This window comes from Eubalaena glacialis, chromosome 15 (assembly GCF_028564815.1).
Source record: "Eubalaena glacialis isolate mEubGla1 chromosome 15, mEubGla1.1.hap2.+ XY, whole genome shotgun sequence".
Taxonomy (NCBI): Eukaryota; Metazoa; Chordata; class Mammalia; order Artiodactyla; family Balaenidae; genus Eubalaena; species Eubalaena glacialis.
Window position 1 is genome coordinate 75,578,468 of NC_083730.1, and position 21,320 is coordinate 75,599,787.

Here is a 21,320-nt window from a genome sequence, read left to right on the forward strand (position 1 = left end):
CATAAGTGATATTAGTCTATAGTTATTTTGTGGTGTCTTTGTCTGGTTTTGACATTAGGGTAATACTGGCCTCACAGAATTAGTTTGCAAGTGTTCCCTCCTAGTCTCTTTTTTAGAAGAGTTTGTGGAATAATTGGCATTAATTCTTCTTTAAATGTTCTATAGAATTCAACAGTGAAGCCTTCTAGGCCTGGGCTTTTCTTTGTGGGTAAATGTTTTGATCACTAATTTAATCTCTTTATTTGTTATAGGTCTATTCAGATTTTCTATTTCTTCTTAAGTCAGTTTTGGTAGTTTGTGTCTATGTAGGAATTGTCCATTTTATCTAAGTTATGATACTATTACAATTTATTAAGGAACCTAAAATAAATTGATAAAAGAGGTAAATAACCTCTATGGAGAAAAATTTAAGTTTATATAATGACAGTTTTTAAAGACCAGAACAAACTTAGACATAGGTCCTGTGCATGGAGATTCAATATGGAAAAACTTCAATCCAATCCCTACATCCTGGCCATCCTGTGTATAACTTGAAAACCTGATGTGGAAGTTGATAAGGAAAGAACAAAGGGCCAAGAATGGCCAAGGTGCTTTTGACAAAGAAGTATAAGGACCAGGGACTTCCTTGGTGGTCCAGTGGCTAAGAATCCGCCTTCCAACGCAGGAGACAATCCCTGGTCGGGCAACTAAGATCCCACATGCCGCCGAACAACTAAGCCCACGCACCACAACCACTGAGCCCACGTGCCGCAACGAAAGATCCCGTGTGCCGCAACTAAGACCCAACTCAGCCAAATAAATAATAATTAAAAAAAAAAAAAGTATAAGGGCCAGTACTGCCATGGCTTAAGGCTGAAACCATGGGACTAACAAAGGGAAAGAGGGGACAAGGGGATGGAGCAGAGCATCTAGAAATGGATCCACACACTATCCAGCTCCATCTAGGATGAAGTGGGTCTTGCAGATCACCGGGGATGAATATGCAGTGCTGGGACAACTGGTTATCCATATGGAGTAAATGACATTGGAGCCTTACCCAACACCATACATCAACAGGAATTCTAGGCAGACCAAAAAACCATGGAAAACAGATAGATTTCTTCTTTGAAGAAAATGACAGAGAACATCATCCTCAGGATAGGAAGGATTTGCAAACTGAGAGGGAAAAAAAGCACAAGTGAAGAGACAGGTTGGACCACGGTAAAATTTAAAACTCAGCAAAATACACCAAAAAAAAAGTCAAGATGAGCCCCCAAATTGAGAGAGGAAGTCTTCAGCACTTACAACGGACCAGTATCCAGAATAGAGAGCCACGATGTGGTGGCAGAAAGACAGCAACGGGGAGGGGCAGGGAGCCAGTGGTGGGTGGGAGGGGGTGAGACTAAGGATTGGAGACAGAGACTGGAGGGGGGAGGGAAAGGATGGGGGGTCAGACCAGCATGGATGTGGACGGAGACAGACAGGAGTAGGAAAATGGCCAAAAGGAGGGAGAGATGAGGCAGCAGTTCCAAAGGGCAAAGACAGCCGCCACGAAGACAGAGGGACAGGGACTTCCCTGGTGGTCCGGTGGTTAAGACTCCGAGCTTCCACTGCAGGGGGCGCAGGTTCAATCCCTGGTCAGGGAACTAAGATCCCACATGCAACACGGCCAATGCAGCCGGGTGAGACGGGAACACAGGCAAAGCCCAGGGCGGGGGATGGGCATTGCTGGGTCCTGGGAGAGAGTGAGGAGTGGGCTCCCAAAGACCGAGCCCAGTCAGGGAGCAGGTCAGGGAAACTGAGGTGCAGGAAAGTCAGACTGGGGAGGGACTGAAGTACTCCCAGACCTGCCTACAGGGAGGGACACCTTGGCCACCGCAGGGCTCCAGCTGGGGCTCCAGAGGTGGGGAAGGAGGATGTAGACACGGGTACGTGTGCCTGCGAGCACCTGCCAGCCTCTGCATGTGCAGGACATCCCTGAATATCTGGGCACACGTGGCTCACATGTGTGACCCTAGGCATCTGAGCATGTGTGTGAGCTTGGACATGTGTACACACAACATGCTTAGAGAATGAGAGGACCCTTTGTGCGGCGCCCAATGACCACCACTACCTTGTACTGCCTGCTCTGGCACAGAAAGAGCTAGAAGGCAGGCAGCCAGCCTTCTCTGAGCACCACTACGTACCAGGCCTTCTGACACGCATCCTCTCATTTAATCCTCACTCCGTCCCCTTAGGAGAAATGGAGGCCAGCGAGCTGGGGTCACTCCCCTCTGAGGTCCCCCAGCTGGTAGCTGGGGCACCTGGAGTGACACCCAGGCCTGACCTCCAAGGCCCTGGGGCTGCCACCGGGGCAGTGGGCTGGGGGCAGGTCGGGGTGGCTGGCCGCCGCCCTGCCCCTCCCTGCCTCCCTCCCAGCAGAGGCCAGAGAACAGCTGCGTCTGCCCCGGCCCAGCGCCTTCCCCTGCCCCCCCTCTGGGGCAGCCTCATTAGGGATTCTGCCGGTGCCACCAGCTAATTAGTGTCACGTTAATTGAGCATTCAGAAGGCTGCCACCTCCAAGGGCAGAGTGTCGGCAGCAAAGGGGAATGCAGATATGGGCTGCTCCTCCCGGTGGGCTGGGGCCCACCTCTCCTGTCCTGGACACCCCACCCCAGCCCCATTTCAACACAGATCATGTCCACTTCCTGAGCCTTAGGGAGGAGGTGATAGGCAAAATCTGTGACAGCATGAGAAGGAAATGGCATATTCACCAAACACCTGCTGTGCTCCAGTGCCCGGCACACCTTTCATTCTCCCACCCCTCCTCTAGGAAAGCTACAGTTACCAATAGCTCCATTTTACAGTCAGAAAGTCTGAGGTCCACCAAGGGAACAACTTCGCCGGGGCCGGGGTTGGTGGGGACGTCCAGTGGCCCAGCAGGAAGCTGCACTCAGCCGCACAGGGACTGGCGTCTGGCTGGTAGGTGCCTGGGAGCACCTGGGGCTGCCACCGGGGCAGCACAGAGAAGCCCGGGGCGTGGGAGCAGGAATCCTGGGCTGGCGTCCTGCCCTGGCCACCCCTCCCACCTCCACCTGCCCCCTGATGGGCAGGTACCACGTGCCTGCCCGTACGGAGTATCACGCTGACTTCGGCAACGCCTGATGCGCCCACCCCTTCAGCCCCTTACAGATGAGAAACTGAGGCTCACGTCCAGCGGCTGCCCCAGGTCACCCCCAGCAAGTGGCTGAGCTGGGCGTCAAAAGGCCATGGCCTGCCTCCAGTCGGAATCCGAGCTGCTCACCTCTCCCCGGTCTCACCCCTCCACCCATGCTCCCCCTCCAGCTTCCGGAAGGCAGGGTGCCACTGAGGCCCGCTCTCCTGTCTCCCTGTAGCAACATTAAATCCCACTCAAAGGGCTGCTTTTAATTGGCTTAATGTACTCGTTAATAACTGCGTCTATTTAACACACCTGTAAAAGGCCCATAACATTAATTTAACGGCAGCGACGGCTTGCCTGCACCGCCAGCCAGCCTGACAAGGCTTTCACAGGGGCCATGGCGGGTGGGCAGGGGGCAGGGGCAGCCCAGTTCATGGGGGGAGATTCGCTAGACCCCGCACCGTCATTCATGCAATGCTCCCCGGGCACCTGCCATGGTTCCACACATTCTTTTAGGCATCAGGGTGCTGAGAAGGAGCAAGGCCTGCCCTCAAACAACTCCAAATCCAGCCCAGGAGACAAGCCAACAGCTACAGCAGGGGAGTGCTGGGGGGCAGGCAGGGAAGGCTGCCCGGATGGGGGCGGGGGGGCGTGTCTCGGCTGAGACCAGGAGGGTCAGAGCCAGCAGACCAGGGGGTGTAAGCAACACCTCTTCTTCATCCTCTCGGCACATAACTCAGGCACCTACTGCGTGCTGGGCACTGCATGGACAATTCCACCCCGCCCCAGGTTCACCCTTCCAGATCAGGTACTGGGGGGGGGAACCCAGAGATGGGGCACTTCTCCTCGGGGTGTGGGGCAGGGGAGACAGACGGACACAGACTAGATGAGCAGGGTGTCCAGGCCATCGGCATCAACCTGAGAGAACCGGTCCAGCCATGGTGTCCATGGTGCCCAGTGACTGAGAGCAGGGGCCCGGGGCACAGATGCCCGGGGCTCAAATCCTGGCTCACAAATTGTTTCTCTGCCACCAGAGGTCTCGAACTGGCAGCCCACGAGCCACAACCTGCCCACCAGGTGTGTGGTGTGTCCTGCTGGTGTCTGAACACTGTTTCAAAAGAGAACACCTCTGGGGACTTCCCTGGGGGTCCGGTGGTTAAGACTCTGCACTTCTAATGCAGAGGGGGCGTGGGTTCAGTGCCTGGTCAGGGAAGTAAGATCCCACATGCCGCGCGGCCAAAAAATATTAAAAAAAACAAAAGAGAACACCTTGGGGCAGGGCACGCCTTCCCCGCCCACCTCCGTCCCTGCCCTACCTGGGCTCTGGCTCCTTGGCAGCCCATCTGTCTGCCAGCAGTCAGCAAACCAAGCAGGGATTTTCGTCTGCAACCCTCACTGATGTCCTGTCCCTTGAATGCCTACCCTCCTCTTCTGGAACCCAGGGCCCACCTCCCGGGGCCTCCACGGGGCTGGCAGAGGGGCGAGGCCCGGGTGTTTGGGGCGATGCCGGGCCCAGAGGTGGCACTCAACAGGGGGGCGGTCAGCGTGTACAGGAGGCCCGGGGACACCGTGCAGGCGTCCAGGGGCCTGTGGGGAGGGGGGGCTGCAGAGGGAGGTCAAGGCCAGGTGGCCTGAATGCCACCCTGAGCAGCTAAGACTTCACGCAAATGGGGGGGCTCACGGGAGGGTTTTACAGAGAAAGGCAAGGCAGCTGGGGGCCTGAAGGTGAAGGGGCTTTAGTGAATTCATCACCAACAACCTTGGCACCCACTGAAGGCAGGCACCCTTTCCAGTGCTCACAAAAACTCTCGAAGGTCAGCAACAGCAGTATCATCCCCATTTTACACAAGAGAAAACCGAGGCTCAGAGAGGGCAGCGGCCTGCCTAGGGCCCACAGCCAGTGTGTGGCAGAGCTGGGATCTGACCGTGATTCCTTCTCAAAAGGCTGCCGACCACCCTCTGTGCTCTGCCCAGGAGCAGACGCTGCCCTATGACCTGGGGAGCCGGGGAGCCTCAGGCTGCTCAAGGCCAAGGGCAGTGGAGGATGCTTTGAAGCAGACATCAAAGGCAGCACCCTGGGAGGAATGCGAGCCTGTGCCTCTCCCCCACCCTAAAGCAATACTCAGGTGTAGCTGGCCACCGGCAATTACAGAAAAGCACAGAGAAGAAATAAAATGCCTCCTTCCCAGGCCAGCCCCTGTTGGCATCCAGGGCTTTTTTCCTTCAAGTCTTGGTTCGAGAGGGAAGCAGGAAGACAGACAGCCCCCTTTGTGACCTCTTGCCGCATCCCTGTACTGTACCCGCTTCCCAGCATCGTCAGAGCCTTCCAACACCCTAAGCGTTAGTGCCCAGCGAGGTATGTTTCTGCCGGGGGCCTCCTGGGTGCTCTGTCTCATAAGGACAGTCAGGCTGCTCCCGGGATGACTTCTTCCTGCTTCCCACCCAGTAGCCTTAGGGGTACCATTAAAACCCACATCAGGTCATGTCCCTCCTCTGCTCCCAACCCTCCCCCGTGGAGCAAAGCCCAGGTCCTCTCAATGGCCCCAAGGCCCAGCCCGTTTGCTCTGTGCACCCCCTGCCTCTCTGGTCCATCTCCTATGACCTTCCCCCGCCGGCCCCGCTGGGCCAGGCGCCGGGGCGCCCGTCCACTTCCCTCAGCCTCTGCTGCCGGGACCACTCTCCCATCAGACGTCCACGCGGCTCACTCCCGCACCTCCTTCCGCAGTCCTGAAGAGCTGCTTTATCAGAGAAGCCTCTGCGCTGACTGCTGTGTCCAAACGAGGCGCCCTTCCATCCCATCCCTCTCCGTCCCCCACGCCCTGCTGTCCCAATGACTACGGCTGTGTAACAAATCACCCCAAAGCTCAGCGGCCTCACACAGCTCTGTCCTATGCTCAGGACTAGAGACAGGGCACCATGGGGCGGTGTCTCCGCTCCGTGATGTCGCTGGGCACGGGGTTGGGGGAGGGGGCCTTGCTGGAAGACCCGGGCCGGGGCTGGAGTCTTCCGAAGGCCTGCTCCCTCACACATCGGGTGGTGGGTGCCGGCTGTTGGCTGAAACACCCACACGTGGCCTCTCCACGTGGCCTGGGCTTCCCAGAACATGATGGCGGGGATGGACATGACTCCAGGGATGGACCTCCTGAGAGACAGATCCACCTGGGGCTCCAGGAGGCAGCCATGCGCCTTCAGGACTGAGCCATGATAGTCACCAGCGCCACTTCTGCCGCGTTCTATTCAGTAGAATCGAGTTGCTTAGTTAGTTCATGTTTAAGTAAAGGATAATTAGCCTCCGCTATTTGTGGGAGGAGCGCCAAAGAATTGTGGACATAAACTACGACACCTCTCTCCTTGTTCACGGGGCCTGTCGCTGCCGGACGCGTTACACGTTATTGTCTGTCTCCCCCGACTAGATGTCAGCTCCGAGAGGGCGGGGACTTTGGTTTGCTTTGACCGCTGCTTGTCTCCAAGCCCAGGACGGTGCCTGCACGTGGGAGGGCTCAGGAGACACCCGGGGGATGCAGGCTTGCGGGGGAGGCGTCTCTCCATGGGGCTGTCTCTGGCTTAGTTCCTCCCAGGACCAACTCTCCCAAGTGTCGTGACCGGCGGTGAACAGGGGCTCCCAGGCTGGACGGGTCCTTCTAGCCACAGCCTCGTCATTCCTTCAACGCGACATTCCTGAGTTCCTACTCCGTGTCCTGTGGGCAGTGGGGACAGCACTGAACAAGCCAGCTCAGGGAGCCCAGTCTGCTGGGGCAGAGGACAAGCCCAGGGCAGTCAGAATCTGCCGTGGTGCCTGCAGCGATGCACCAGGCGCCGATGGAACCTTCGCTGGGGGTCCCCTGGCCAACTCGGGGAACCAGGGAAGGTGGGCCCTGGGGCTCCCCAGGGGGCCCATAGGGCCATGGGTCCCCTCCTCTGCCCATCAACCCTGTGAGCGCTGCCCCCCCATCCTTGCCACTGTGTAGAAGCCCGCCACAAACAGCTGGCTTGGCTGGTTCCTTCATGTAAGGCCTTTTTTGTGTCATGACATTTGCCATAATGGGGCTGTGCAACTGCACTGAACACTGGTGGTGGCACCCACCTCCAGGGGAGGGTCAGGAGCCTTCGCCCAGACGGACTTGGGGGCCCAGCCTGGCCCGAGTGGCCAGAGACCACCCCTCCAAGCCATGGCCACTGTACGCTGGTGGACAAGGCTTGGGTTGAGGCCCCCGGGGTGGCTCAGGAGAAAGCCCTTCAGGAACAAGGTAGACAGTAGAGGCCGCAGATGCAAAGGCTCACAGGGGTGCAGCAATCAAGCCAGGTTTGGAACAGGGTGACCCTGGTCCACGCCCACCCAGAGACAAGCACGTGTCCAAGGGAGGCCTGCCGAGGGCCGCCAGCCGGCAGTCTCTGGGAGCCGAGGGCAGCCGTGAGAGCTGCCCGGCCGTGTGTCCTCTGATGGGTCACTTCCTGCCTCTCTGAGCCTCCGGGCTGACTCTATAGTCCCTCCTCAGGACTGTCCGCCTCCTAATTCTAAGGAGGAAGAGGGGGAGCCTCCTGAGTCTCCTGGCTTCAGCTGGGGCCTGCCTTGGGGTGCAGGTGACGTGATGATGACATGGAAGGCAAATCCCAGCTCAGCCCCTCCCCGGCTGTGTATTCTCGGGAAGCTTCCATTTCCTCCTCTGTACAATGGGGGGGGGGCCTGGGTTAGTTATCTACTGCTGTGTAGCAAGTTGCTCCAAAACTTAGTGGCTTAAAGCATCAGTGATCATGTACTGTCTCTCACGGCTTCCGTGGATCAGGAGCTCAGGAGCCACCTAGCCAGTAGCTCTGCTCCGTGTCTCTCGTGAGGCTGCAGGCGGATGTCGGCAGGGGCTGCGGTCCTCTGGAGGCTCGACCAGGGCTGGAAGACCTGCCTCCGAGAAGGCGCATGTGGCCCTCTATGGGGGCCTCCCCCTCGGCTGCTCCGGCATCCTCACAGGCAGCGGCTTCCCCAGAGCAAGTGATCCAAGAGGGGAGGAGGCCACAGAGCCTTTCGCGACCCTGCCCTGGAAGTCACACTCCTTCACTTCCACGGTATCTTACAGGTCACACAGGTCAGCCCCGTGTGGAGTGGAAGGGCGTGAACACCAGGAGGTGAGAAGCACTGGGGTCGGGGACAGATCTTGGAGGCCGCCTGCCAAATGTCACAACTTGTCTGCTTCCTTATCTGTAAAATGGGACCACCTCCCACCTCTCGGAGCTGTCAGGTGCTCCAAACAAGAGGCATGGAGAAAAGCTGTAGGCACGGGGCCTCACGTATACTAAGCGCTCACCAAAGGACAGCCTCTGTGTCACAGCACCACCGTCGGCTCCAACAAACTGGAGGGACCAACCCACCCTGGCTGAGCCCTGTTGACCAGCAGAGGGGCCAGATGGGCCCCTTCTTTCAATGAATGGAAACTAGTAACAGGCATTGCTCTTCTTTTTTTTTTCTTCTTAAGGTTTTAAACACCTAATTTATTCCATCCATTAGATAGATTTTGTAGATTTAATCATTTTCACAGTTGGTGGCTCATTGGATACTCAAGATAAACTCCAAATGAAAGTATAATGGTGAGGACAAATGAGTTTTCACACCACAATGGCAGAAACTTGCTTGGGAAGAGAGTTTAAGAGGAACAAAAATACATACAGATATAATTTTTTTCCCCCGCAGCCGCTTTTGCTGACTATAGTAGGTTACCACAGTTAATTTCACCAGTTTTGTTCATCTGTAAAATTGCATAAAAGTGACATTTTTGTGCTCATTATAGCAACTGCTGATTTATGGCTGGTAAATGAAGAGCTGGTCCCTTTTTTGCGGGACTCTCCGAGCGGCGCTAAGTGCCCATGAAATTGCTTGTATAATGTAGTTTAAATCCAATCTCGGAGAAAGATTCCCCCGTTGGCCAAAGTGACATTTCCATTCTCCACACCGAGTTTATTTTAGGCCACTTAGGAGGGTGGCTGCCCCAGGCAGGGTCAGGATGGGGGGCCTGGGGTCAGCTCCACCCACCTGGCCCAGGTTAGGCCACACGGATGGAGTGGCACTGCCCCAGCCTCCTTGGGGTACTCGGTGCCACCAGCCTCTTCCCTCCCCACTGTCCTGCCCAGGTCAGACCACATCCCTGCACCTCAGGGCAGAGGAGAATGGTCTTCCTAACGTAGGCCTGCCCTGCCCCTCACCTGCTTAGAACCTTCCACAGCTGCCGATGCCTTGGGCGAGGGCTCCCAACACAGCAGTGCAGACACTAGGGGCCTGACAGGTCTTTGTGGTGGGGTCTTTGTCCTGTGCATCGCAGGATGTTTAGCAGCATCCCTGACCCGTACCCACTAGCTGCCGTAGAACCGTCTCTGCAAGCTATGACAACCGAACTCGTCTGCGGATGTCAACAGTGTGCCCTGGGGACAGAACCATTGAGAACCACTGCCCCACAGCGAAGAGGCCCTGCTCTGGCCCGACACCATCCTAAGCTGCCTGTCGTGGTCTTTCCTCCCCCGCATGCCTGCTCTGGGCTTCTGCTTTTATTCTGGTTTATAGTTCCCACTGGGACAGGCTTCCTCACCTCTGGACCTTTGCCTGTGCAGTTTCTTCTGCTGAAATATGTTTCTCTCCTCCCTCCTTTCACCATTGCCTTTAGCAGGGATGCTCTTTCTTCCAGAAAGCTGCCTCTGAAGCCCTGGGGGTGAGGCTCCCCCATCACGGCATGCATTTTGCTCAGATTGGCTGTAAGTCCACAAGGGAGTCAGGGGTGAGGCTCGGGAAGGAGGGGATGTGGTGGGAAGGCCTAAGGAAGGCGGTGGGGTCTGCACTGTGTCCCAGCCACAATGCCAGGCCCACCCATGCACAAGCCCTACCCCTTCCTCTCCCAGGAAGACCCGTGCGCCAGGCAGATGGGAAGGGTCTGAACACACTTAGAGAGACCCACTTCTGCTAACGCTCCACCGCACGACTCATGAAAGCCTCACAGCCATCCTGGGAGGCAGTGTTAGCAGCGGTATAACCCCATTTTAGATGAGGAAACTGAGGCTCAGAGTGTGAACACCCCCCCACACCCCCGCAGGAGGCACTGTTGGGTCCCAGGGGTACCCACAGGGCCGAGAGGAAGGCAGTGCACCATGAGACCTTGTAGGGTCCTCCTCACCCAAGGGCCCAGCCAGGTCATGATCTCCCATCACCTACTGTTTGTCTCACCCCCTGCTCGGCCCCTTGGCACAGACATTCCTTGAGGCCGCCCTGCAGATCTGCCACAGTCCTTATCCCCATTCCACAGGTGGGGAAACTGAGGCTCGGCCAGGCCAACAACTTGCCCAGGGCCACACAGCCCTGCAACCAGGCAGGACTCCACCTAGGCAGCCAGCTCCAAAGCCCAGGGTCTTTCCATCTGCCTCACGCAGGCCTCCTGCTCCACCCCCCGCCCCAGAGGGGTTCCTGGGCGGCACTGAGGAATGTCTTAGGACCAGGGAAGGGCTTTGGATGGGAGAAGGGGGTCTGCCCACCGGCAACCCGCCTCCCCCACAGCAGGGCCCAGTTGTGCCCACTGACAGTGGGGACAGTCAGCCTGTCACACAAAGTACACCCTTCAGGGAGTTCCCTGGCGGTCCAGTGGTTAGGACTCCGCGCTTTCACCGCCGAGGGCCCGGGTTCAATCCCTGGTCAGGGAACTAAGATATCACAAGCTTGCGGTGTGGCCAAAAAAATAAATAAATAAAAATAAATAAATAAAATAAAGTACACCCTTCAGCTGACGTGCTGACAGCTCACAAAAAAGGCAGTGGCCACCACACAGGTCTTGCAGGTGACAGGCAGACTTGGGGAGGGGATGCGCAGCCAGTGGGGGCAAAACCCCTCCTTCCCGGCTGCCTGGTGGGCACCAGGATGAAAGCCAACTGCGGCAACTTGCCCAGCGCCAGGCAGCAACTGACTGAACCATCCATGGGTCATCATCACCCCATTCTACAGATGAGGCACCGAGAGGACACGTAAAGGGGCGGAAGGAATGAACACCCACCAGAGTGGTGGTACTGGGGTTGGCCAAAAAGTTCGTTCCGGTTTGCCATAAGACGGCACAGGGAAACCCGAACGAGCTTTTTGGCCAAGCCAATACCATGAACGCCGGTACCGGGCAGGTGGAGTGGAGGGTTTGGAGCCCCCGTAACTCCCGTGCTGGGCAGGGGGGGCGGGGACCGCAGCTGGCACGGTCCCTTCGGCAAGTAGTTGGGCATTCTCGACCGAAGCTGAGCATTCTCGTCTCTCCTTTGTCCCAGCAGTTCTGCTCCTGGGCCTATTCCCAGCAGGACTCGCTGAATACGTGCCCCAGGGGCTGTCACACTATTTGTATCAGCCCCAACCCAGAAATGACCCAAATGCCATCAGCAGTGGGAAGGATGAGTAAACTGTGATGTAGTCACACTCAAACATCACACGGCCATGAGAATGAACGGACCGCCGCGCCCATGGCCACCCGGATGAACCTCGAAACATAACCTTAAGTGGCGGAGACCCGACTGTGCAAACGAGCATGCACTGCGGGATCCCAGCTCAGCTGTGCCGAGCCCAGGCACCACGAGCCCGCGCCACTAGGAGCCAGGAGAGCCGTTCCCTTGGTGTGGGTACTGACTAGGAGGGGGCGCAGGGGGCCCTCTGGGGACTGGCACAGGCCTCTCCCTTGACCTAGGTGTCACACGAGTGTGTTCTGTTTGTGAAAGTGCAGCAAGCATGTGATGTATGCAGTTTCCTTTATGTACTTTACACTTTGATCCGAAGCTTAACGATTTAGAATGAATGAAGGAGCAAGTGACTGGATGGAAAAAGCAAGGGAGGGGTGGCTGGTGAGTTCTTCCGGGGACGGTGGCGGGGTGCAGCCTCTGGGCCTCCCCGGGTCGCAGGGTCGGCTCTGACCTGTGCTTCCTCCCCTCCCGTGTCCCCACAGGCGAGACGGTGGCCAGCTCCATGCATTCCTCCCGCTACCCGAGCCCGGCCGAGCTGGACGCCTACGCCGAGAAGGTGGCCAACAGCCCGCTCTCCATCAAGATCTTCCCCACCAACATCCGCGTGCCCCAGCACAAGCACCTCAGCCGCACCGTCAACGGCTACGACACCAGTGGCCAGCGCTACAGCCCCTACCCGCCGCATACGGCCGGCTACCAGGGCCTGCTCGCTGTCGTCAAGGCCGCCGTCTCCTCCTCCGGCGTGGCTGCGCCCCCCGGGCTCACCAAAAGCGTGCTCAAGAGCGCCGAGGGCAAGCGGACCAAGCTGTCGCCGGCCGCCGTGCAGGTGGGCATCGCGCCCTACCCGGCGCCCAGCACTCTGGGGCCCCTGGCCTACCCCAAGCCGCCCGAGGCGCCCGCCCCGCCACCTGGCCTGCCCGCGGCCGCGGCCACCGCCGCCTCCGTCATCCCCCTGCCCGGCCGCGGCCTGCCCCTGCCACCTTCCAACCTGCCCTCCATCCACAGCATCCTCTACCAGCTCAACCAGCAGTGCCAGGCCCAAGGCGCTGCGCCCGCCGCCTGCCAGGCCGTGGCCGTTCCCCACCCCAGCCCAGCCAAGCACGGCCCGGTGCCCAGCTTCCCCAGCCTGGCCTACCCAGCCACTGCCGGCCCGCCCGACTGCCGGAAGGGCGCCGAGCTGGGCCAGGGAAGCACGCCGGCCTTGACGTTGGCTGGGGCCACCAAGCCCACAGGGTACGCAGACGGGGGCCTGGATTACCTGCTGTGGCCGCAGAAGCCGCCACCGCCGCCGCCCCAGCCACTGCGGGCCTACAGCGGCGGCACAGTGGCCAGCAAGTCCCCCGAGGCCTGTGGGGGGCGGGTATACGAGCGGGCCGGCGGGTCGCCCGTCAACTGCGGCGTGGGGCTGCCCACCAGCTTCACCGTGGGCCAGTACTTCGCCGCCCCCTGGAACAGCGTGCTGGTGACCCCGACCAGCGACTGCTACAATCCGGCAGCCGCGGCAGTGGCCGTGACCGAGCTGGGGCCGGGGGTGGCCCGGGAGCTGGCGGGGCCCCCGGCGGAGACCCTCTCAGGCCTGCCCAGCAAGAGCGTGTGCAACACGGCCGTGCTGAGCAGCAGCCTGCAGTCACTGGAGTATCTCATCAACGACATCCGGCCCCCATGCATCAAGGAGCAGATGCTGGGCAAGGGCTACGAGACGGTGGCTGTGCCCCGGCTGCTCGACCACCAGCACGCCCACATCCGCTTGCCCGTCTACAGATAAGGCCTGCCTGGCAGATGCACAGACGGACAGGGCGCCCAGGGGGGAGGCAGGCCGCAGAACAGGGTGGGCAGCACGCGGGGCGGGGGCGCCAGCCCCGCCCTGTGTCCGAGTGCCCATTGATGCCCACAGGGAGGCCAGGCCGGCTGCTGCCGGCTGCTGCCGACGGGGAGCGGCAAGGTGACCTCACTCACCAAGGCCCCTCCCCACCATCAGCTGCCCCAGGACACGCGGAGGGCCAGGGGCAGCTGCCGACGTCCACGCCTTCCTCCATCCAAGCTGGCAGAGGCAGGGAGAGAGAAACCACTTAAAACAGGAGTGGTTCTTTCCGGCTCTCCAGGAGAGGGGTGTCAGACCACAGTGGGATGCAGAAGGAAACGTTAGGGTCTAGAGTCGGGTGGGATCAGAGTGGCCCCCGGGGCTTAGACAGCTCCTCCCTCCACGAGCTCCCCAATCTCCTGGAAAAAGAGCAGAGGGGGCCTAGAGGAAGTCATCGAGCCCACAGCGCCCTCACTGCCCTCTCCAGGCGAAGACCACTCTAATACAGGCTCTGGGGACTACAGGTCCCCCTGTTCCTCCTCTTCTAGACTCTCTTCCCCTCCCCACCATTCCTTCCCAACACAGAATCCCATCTCCATTCTCCAAACCCTGGACTACCACCTTCTCCCTTCCCTTCAGTACATCTTACAGGGCTTCTGGGCACAGTTGTGCAGGCTGTGTACTGCACAAGGGCAACTCATCTGAGGAGACACCATTTGCATCCTAGACTTGTATATTTATTACAGCAATTTTCTGAATCTTGAGGAAGGGGCACCATTTACCTATGTGCACAAAGGCGCCATAGGGGCTAACAATGTCAGAGGGACCAGACCCCGCCTCCTTCAGGGGTTCTCCTAGGAGCCAGTGCGGGGGCAACCTGCTGGTTTTAATTGGGAGATCCAATCCAACTCTTTTCCTGCAAGCCACCCTCCAAGGCCTGCCCCACACCATTCCGGGGGATAAGGCAGGCAGGGGGTCCCCCTATTAAGTCTCCAAGGCCCGATTTCCCCAAGTCCTGGCCCCTCTGGCACTCCGGAAGCGGTACTGTATCTCTCTCCAAGGCCTGTTCAAGCACTAAGTGCATTTACAAATCTCTGAGAATGTTTTTTTTTTATACTAAAATTGACCATTATATTCTACTGTGAGAAGTGCGGTCTGCACTATATTGTTTTAAAAACGAAGAGAAAGAAAAAAAAAAAGGAAAACACAGATGGTGTCTCAGCTGTGGGATGTTTTGTAGCTCTTGTTTTTGTTCGTTCTTCCTTCCTCCCCTTAGGAGTAAAACGGGCTGTCTCCTCCCCTGCTGACTGGGCTTGGAGCCCTCGGAAGCAGGCCAGGAGCCTCCTGGCCCCTCCTCTGCTGGGCCACTTTGTATGCAGTGTTTCATTTACTTCTCCAGCTCTTTCGAAGTGGACACTGTCATTTACCCTGTTTACTTGTCAGCCACTCAGTTGGGTCAGTGATCGGTCCTAGAGCAGCCGAGACAGAACTGAGCCCGGGCCACTCTGGCTCATTCCCTGAGGGGTACAGAGGTGGTCTGGGGCTGGTGTTCCCCTGCATCACTAAATTCCTTTCCAGCTCTTCCTATGTGCCTGGCACCATCCATGCTTCCCTGGAGGCAGAGTGGCTGGGGACAGGCCAAAGTGGCTGAGCAGTGGCCATCTCCCTGGCCAGCCCCAGCACACACCCACCCCGTGCCCTGGTGCCTGGGGATGTCCAGGAGACCATCCCTGCTCCGGGATGCTCAGCATTTATCAGGCACTTACTGTGTGCTGGCCATTTTCCTATACACAGCAGCTCTTTGGAGCCTCACCACTGCTTGCAAGGAAGAAGCGGCTCAGAGATGTGAAGCGATCTGCCTGAGGTCACACAGCAAGTCTGTGGAAAGTTGTAGTTCAAGCAGCAAAGCACAGACTCTTCCTCACGTCCTGTCCCCACCTTCTCCCCTGGCTTGTTGGCCCAATGTCTGAACAGGGGGAGTCCCCAGTCTGATTCAGGCCTCCCCCTCATGCATGGAGCCCTGTCTGGATGCCTGGCATGGCAGGTTCAGGGCAGAAGAGGGACAGAGAGGACACCCTGGATGTGACCTTGCAGTGCAGACATCCACCTCCCTAAGGCCAGACCCCCGAGCCTGGCAGCACACGGAGGCTCCGAGAGGAAGAGGCTGTGTCCAGGGCGGGACCCAGGCCCTTCTGAGCTGGGTCAATAAACCAAACACACCACCCAGGCCCTGGAGAGCAGGAGCAGGGGTCCTGCTGGGTGACAAGCTAGGGAAGTCAGCGCTGCGTGAAAGGCCACTGGGAGTTATCACAAATAGGATGTAAACGGCAGCTGACACAGTGCTTTTCTGACCATACATTATTGAGTCTCATGACAGCCTCCTCGGGTATATAATAAAAGCATCCCCACTTTACAGATGACGCAGAGAATCTGAGAAACGGCCACAAGGATGGTAAGAGGGAGCCAGGTTCCGGCATCAAGCCCCACACCCTGGGCCAGGCTGCCTCGACACTCCACCCTCATCCATCACTGAAGTACGCCTGGGGGCATCGCAGTGCCCAGGGCAACCCAGCCCCTGGAGTGAGCTAGCCCTGGGTGCAAATCCTACCAATGGTACTTTGAGTGACCCGGAACAGGTCCATCCCCACAGGGGGCAGCGCCAGAACCAGAGATGGGATTCAAGGAGACTACAGCACAGTGCGGGTACTTGGGAGGGGCGCAGAGCAGAGCAGCAGGGTCTACAGCCAGGTTTACAGCTGGGTGGCAGCCTGTGGCTCGGCTGTTCTAAGGGGCTACCAGCACCAATTCTAGGTAGCCCAGGTCCCCACGTCCTGGGCCCACCACCAGGCCCGCCCACACTGGGGCATCAGGAGAGAGGACAGAGATGGGAGCCACCCTGCAGGTCAGGTCCCTCACACCGGGGGTGAGGACCCGCCCCCTATCCTGGGAAAAATCTTACCCTCTGCAGGGTGGGTCTACAAGCAGGGCAGGTGCAGGCACGGAGCACAGCCAGGCGGGGCATGGCCCCAGGACCCAGCTGGGGTTCTAGCTCTGTCCTAGCACTGGCTCCCTGGGTGCCTTGGCCAGGTTTCTTCTCCCTGGGAGCTGAGCTAGCTGATGTCAAAGGGCCCTCCAGCCTCGTCATTCTGGCATGAGGCACCCCTGCCCTTTATATCACGTTGGAGGAGCAGCACAGGTGACAGCGATATTATCATTACTACAATTACAGACAGCCCAGTTACTGTAGGCAGATTGGCTACCAGGCTCAGCGCTAAATGGTATTTAGTCCTCACAACTGTTCAGGTGCGCCTGATATGGGTGCACACTGCCACGTCACAGATGAGGCCCAGAGAAGAGCAATCACTTTGCCTAAAGTCACACAGCTGAGGATGGAGCTCAGAGAAGCAGCTCGGGTAGAACACCAGCCCTCTGATTCAGAGTCTAAGCTCTTAACTGCTGTGCTATGCAGCGACTAAAACTACCACCGACCCCCAAATATGGCCTACTTGGCTCCAGAACGCAGGTCCGGTCTCAGTTGCCACACCCCACGCTGCTGGGACTTCATGTTGGGTGAACGAGGGAGAGGGGAGCCGCTGCCAGCCGATCCAGCCTCCTCCCCCAACCCGAGGTGCAAGCCTTTCTCTTCATAAGGACGCTAGGAGCCTCTTCTCCGTGTAGCTGTCTTGGGTTCACCCCCAGTTAGAGCTGAGCTGTCCAATACGGTAACCACGTGTGGCTGGCCCAGAACCGCGTCTACTACTACCACTTCCGGTCATAACAACAATTAGAACATCACCCCATCTTCCAGAGGCATCAGACTGGAGGCAGGGCTTCGACAAACATTTGAGTGGAGGGAATCCACGTGGGGAACACTCACCTTTTCAGGGTGGCTCCGTGTTTTCCTGACTCATCCCAGCCTTTAGCTCCCTCTCCCATTTCGACCCCTGCCTTGCCTCCAAGCAGCGACTTCGAACCCCGCACCGCTCAGCTCTGAGCTGCATCTGAGACTCCACGTGCGCCTGGGTTTCCCCATGCGCTGTACTGCGCCTGCGCCTGCGCGTCCCGGGTGCTCTTAAAGGGCCCACACGGCCGCCACAGGGCCCCCTTCGCTGGCCATTGGAAGGGGGCCCAGCCAGGGGGGCGGGCAAACCCGGTGGACAAAAGGTTTTTTGTTTAAATCATCACCATCACCAGCTCACTAAAGTGTGGCAGGAGGAGGGGAGGAGTCAGGAAAAACTGGCCTCAGTGTCCTCGTAGACTCCATGTGTGACCCTGGGTGACCTGGGTGGCCTCTCTGAGCCTTGGTTCCAGTTCTCTTGAGCCTCTGTCAAAGGGAGTGGAGGCCTTTGAAGGACTGGGATGGCATCAGGTGATGTGTGATGAGGATGACAGGGCAAATTGTTCCTGTGAGTGGGACCCACCCCCAGAGCAGTGGGGCCCAAAGGTTCCAGTCCTGAGGCTGCCGCCCACCAGCATGTGGCCTTTGGCAAGTGATTGCCCCTCTTTGAGCCACCTATGTCTCAAATGTAAAGTGAAACTAATATTACAATACACGTACCATGTGGTGTTGAACAGAGGAGACGGGTAGTCATATCTGCTAGGCAGCACAGATCCTGTTCTGTAGATGTATTATTTCTGTCTTCACCTAGTCTGGCTGATTTTCACCTTGGAAAGTGGGTTTCTAGGTTAAAAGAGTTTGAGAAATAGATGCCTATGTCCCACTCCCCCCACCACCTTGGAGATGCATAAATCACATTAGCATATTAAAGGCTCTGAAAAGTCCTGCAGGCAAGATACCCTTCCAGCTTTAACCCAGCATTTCCCTAACTTTTTCCGATCACCCAAGTTTTTGTTTCTATCTGTTAGCATCCCAAGGAACAAATGGGACTTCAGGAAATACTGAGTCCTAACTCTTGTGTTGCAATTGGGGAAACTAAGTCCTTTCTCCTCACGGGGCCTCAGTTTCCCCAATTGCAACACAAAGACTCCTAATGAGTTTGCTGCAGAGCCAGAACTGGAATCCAACCCTGACCTGAGTCGTTGGGCCTCACATCCTAATTGGTCTTTGTCCACTGTGTAGAGCTAGGCCCAAAAGAAGGGAAAGACCACCAGGGAGAGAAAGAAAGCCCTCATTTGAGAACTGGGGATGATCCTCCATTTTGAAAATTAAAAAAGTGAGGTTCAGAAAAGGGAGGCAACTTGCCTGAGAGCACACAGCAACTAGGTCCTAGACTTTCCAGAGGCAGATATAGACTCCTTTTTCTCCTTGTGGGAGTGGCAGTGGCAGGGTTTCCTCAGTCTTGTAGCGTCAGCCTCACTTAATGGGGAGCTCACTCTAGGCGCTCCTCCCGACCACGTCCCCAGGTTCCAAGTTTCCCTAAGGCCTCCTCCGAGGAGGCTCCTGGGTGTGACTACAGCAGCCCCTGGTGGCCAATCTCCACAACCAGCCGCCCCACCCTGTAGTGGCCAAAGGCAGATCTGTGGGATCCAGTGGGTATATCCCAAACTGAGGGGGGCTGAGATAGAGGGGGGAGTCTCTGATGTCACTGTGCACCTTGAGATGCTGAGAAGACTCTGAGCTGGGATATGGGGACCTGGGTTTGAGTCCCAGCTCCACCCAACCTGTCCCATCTTCACCTGTTAGAAGCCATCACAGCAGCCTGTTGCTATAGAAAAACAGAATGTCCCCATGCTGTGGAAAGGCCAAATCGCTAAAAAAAAAAAAAAAAAAAGAAAGAAAAAAAATCCTGCTACCCCCCAGCAGGGGTCTCCTTCTAAGCCAGAGGATTCAAATCCTGAGTCCACCACATCCAGGCTGTGTGTACTTAAGCAAATGCCTTTACTTCATTGGATCTCACTTTCTTCATCTGTAAAATAGGCAGAAAAATTTGTTCTTGTATCTTCATGATTTTGGCAGGGTAACAGGAAACCCTGACTCATTGGTATAAATGAGGAAAAAAAATTGATTATCTCAAACAATCATAAGAAACCCTATGGTAGGGTAGCTCCAGGGTTCGTTAATTCAATAGCACAATGGTGTCATCAAGGACCCATGTCCTTTTCATCTTTCTGTTCCACCAAGCCCTTTCATGGTCACAAAATGGCTGCTGCAGTTCTGGGCATCACATCCAGACCTGACAGTGCCCAGCAAAAGAGAAGACAGTGTTTTTTATATTTCTCTTTTTTTCCCCAGAATTCTTCCTCCTTTGGCAGACTTCCCCTTTTGTCTCATGGTCCAGAACTGGTTCACATGGCTATTCCTATACCAATACCTAGTAAGGGAAATAGAGTCACAGTGGTTGGCCCGGCGAAAGGCCATGACTGTAGAGCAGAGTGGAGAACTCTGAACAAAATGAGGTGCTGTGAATAAGGAAGAGAGTCATGACTTTTGGAGAGGCATCCACACCAGTCCATGAGGTCCCACACATGGTTCCTGAAATATGAATGCCAAACACTCGGCACAGCGCCTAACACAGGGCAGGTGCCTTATGTGTGTTCATTTGTTCTCTCCTTTTTGTGCTTCCCTCCAAAAACACAAGACTCCCAGCCTGGCCTCTCCTGACCCAGCCTCCCGCCCTCCATCCCGGGGGCTGGGGTCTCCACTGCCCAATGCCCCTTCTACCCTGTCCTCTGGTTCCATCACCACCACCTCCTTTTGTTTCTGTCTCAAAAGCTTGGGATGAACAAGGATCTCCCCATTGTCCCCCATGACTTCAGATTCCTAAAAAATAAAAGACAGGAAGTGCTCGATTCTCATGCAAATGCTTTTGCCAGGGAGTCAAAAATTAATAACAGTATAAACAGAGGCCTGGAGTATTTAACCACCACGTCCAAGCAACCAGAGTGATCAGAATACACCGTTATCCAGGCAAGGTGTGGAGACTGACTGCCAACTACGACATTATTACATTCGGAAATGTCAGAAGCGTGCGAACGCCGGGAGGAGATGAACAGTATGGTTGAAAATGACTTTTGATTAAAAAAAAAAATCCCCAGCATTCATCTAAAACAATAATAACAGCTAATAATAACAGGGCATGTAATAATGAACTATTCACAGGCATAAGAGGTAATTGTTCAATTAAGATCCAAGAGTTTCTGAGACTGTCTTTTCTGATGGGGTCCCATTGTTTTTGACTCTGGTAGCACTAATTATTTCCCAGTAGCGCTTTAAAGTTGGGATGAAAAAAACCCTGCTGTCACATATGACATACAAGTGCTTTAACATTATTAAATACACATACACGCACATAATAAGAAATCCTTATTGGAATAAAGTTAGGGGTATGTTCAAACTGACAGTCTCCAGGGCTCAGCAGAAGTGGCGGGCAACAGCCAGGGTCTTACCCCACTGCAGAAGCGATCTGGCCTCACCACCTCTCACCCCTCAGGGGTCAGAGTGTTTTCTCTCCAGGATGGGGTCTGAGGGCAGAATGCCTGGGTTCAAATCCCACCTCCACCACTTACCAGCCAGCTGCCCTGGGCAAGTGTCTTCCCCTCTCTGAGCCTCCGTTTCCCCATTCATAACATGGAGTGCAGTGGACATTCAGTTTTTCGGTTTTTGTTTTTTGTTTCTTTTTGGCCTCACCAGATTCTAGTTACTCTTTCTTCTATTGTCTGTATTCATTAGCTATTGCCACAAAATTGATGCCTGCACTTGAAAAAAATCACAAAACTCAATGACATACAAAAAAAATGTTTTTGGTCCCGCATCTGTGGGGTCCCTCTGATCTCTGTGAGGCTTGCCTGGGATGACACAGCTCTATTCCACGTTCTCTCATCCTCCTCCTGGGTGCTGGCGCCGGCACGTCTGCTAACATCCCACTGGTTAAAACAAGTCACATGGTTAAGCCCAGGGATGCAAACTTATGCTTTGCCCACAGTCGAAAGACAAAGTTGTACTGCAAAGGAATGGCTAAAGGGAAGAGTCAGGGCCACTGAAGCAGT

The 21,320-nt window shown here is 56.4% G+C and overlaps 2 protein-coding genes across 4 annotated transcripts in view; one reads left to right on the forward strand and one right to left on the reverse strand.

Moving 5' to 3' along the window:
• Positions 1-13,513, forward strand: part of FAM222A (family with sequence similarity 222 member A) — a 55,325-nt gene extending 41,812 nt beyond the window's left edge. For both annotated transcript variants that reach the window (XM_061169725.1, XM_061169724.1), the window contains exon 3: positions 12,055-13,513. In XM_061169725.1, coding sequence (XP_061025708.1) covers positions 12,055-13,337 — 1,283 coding nt within the window. In that variant the 3' untranslated portion in view covers positions 13,338-13,513. The remainder of the gene's footprint in view (positions 1-12,054) is intronic.
• A 6,859-nt stretch (positions 13,514-20,372) lies between these two features.
• Positions 20,373-21,320, reverse strand: part of TRPV4 (transient receptor potential cation channel subfamily V member 4) — a 40,357-nt gene continuing 39,409 nt past the window's right edge. Inside the window, exon 18 of one of the 2 annotated variants that reach the window (XR_009697437.1) lies at positions 20,373-21,197. The gene's annotated coding sequence lies outside the window, so the exon portion shown is untranslated. The remainder of the gene's footprint in view (positions 21,198-21,320) is intronic. The other variant, XR_009697438.1, reaches the window with a different exon arrangement.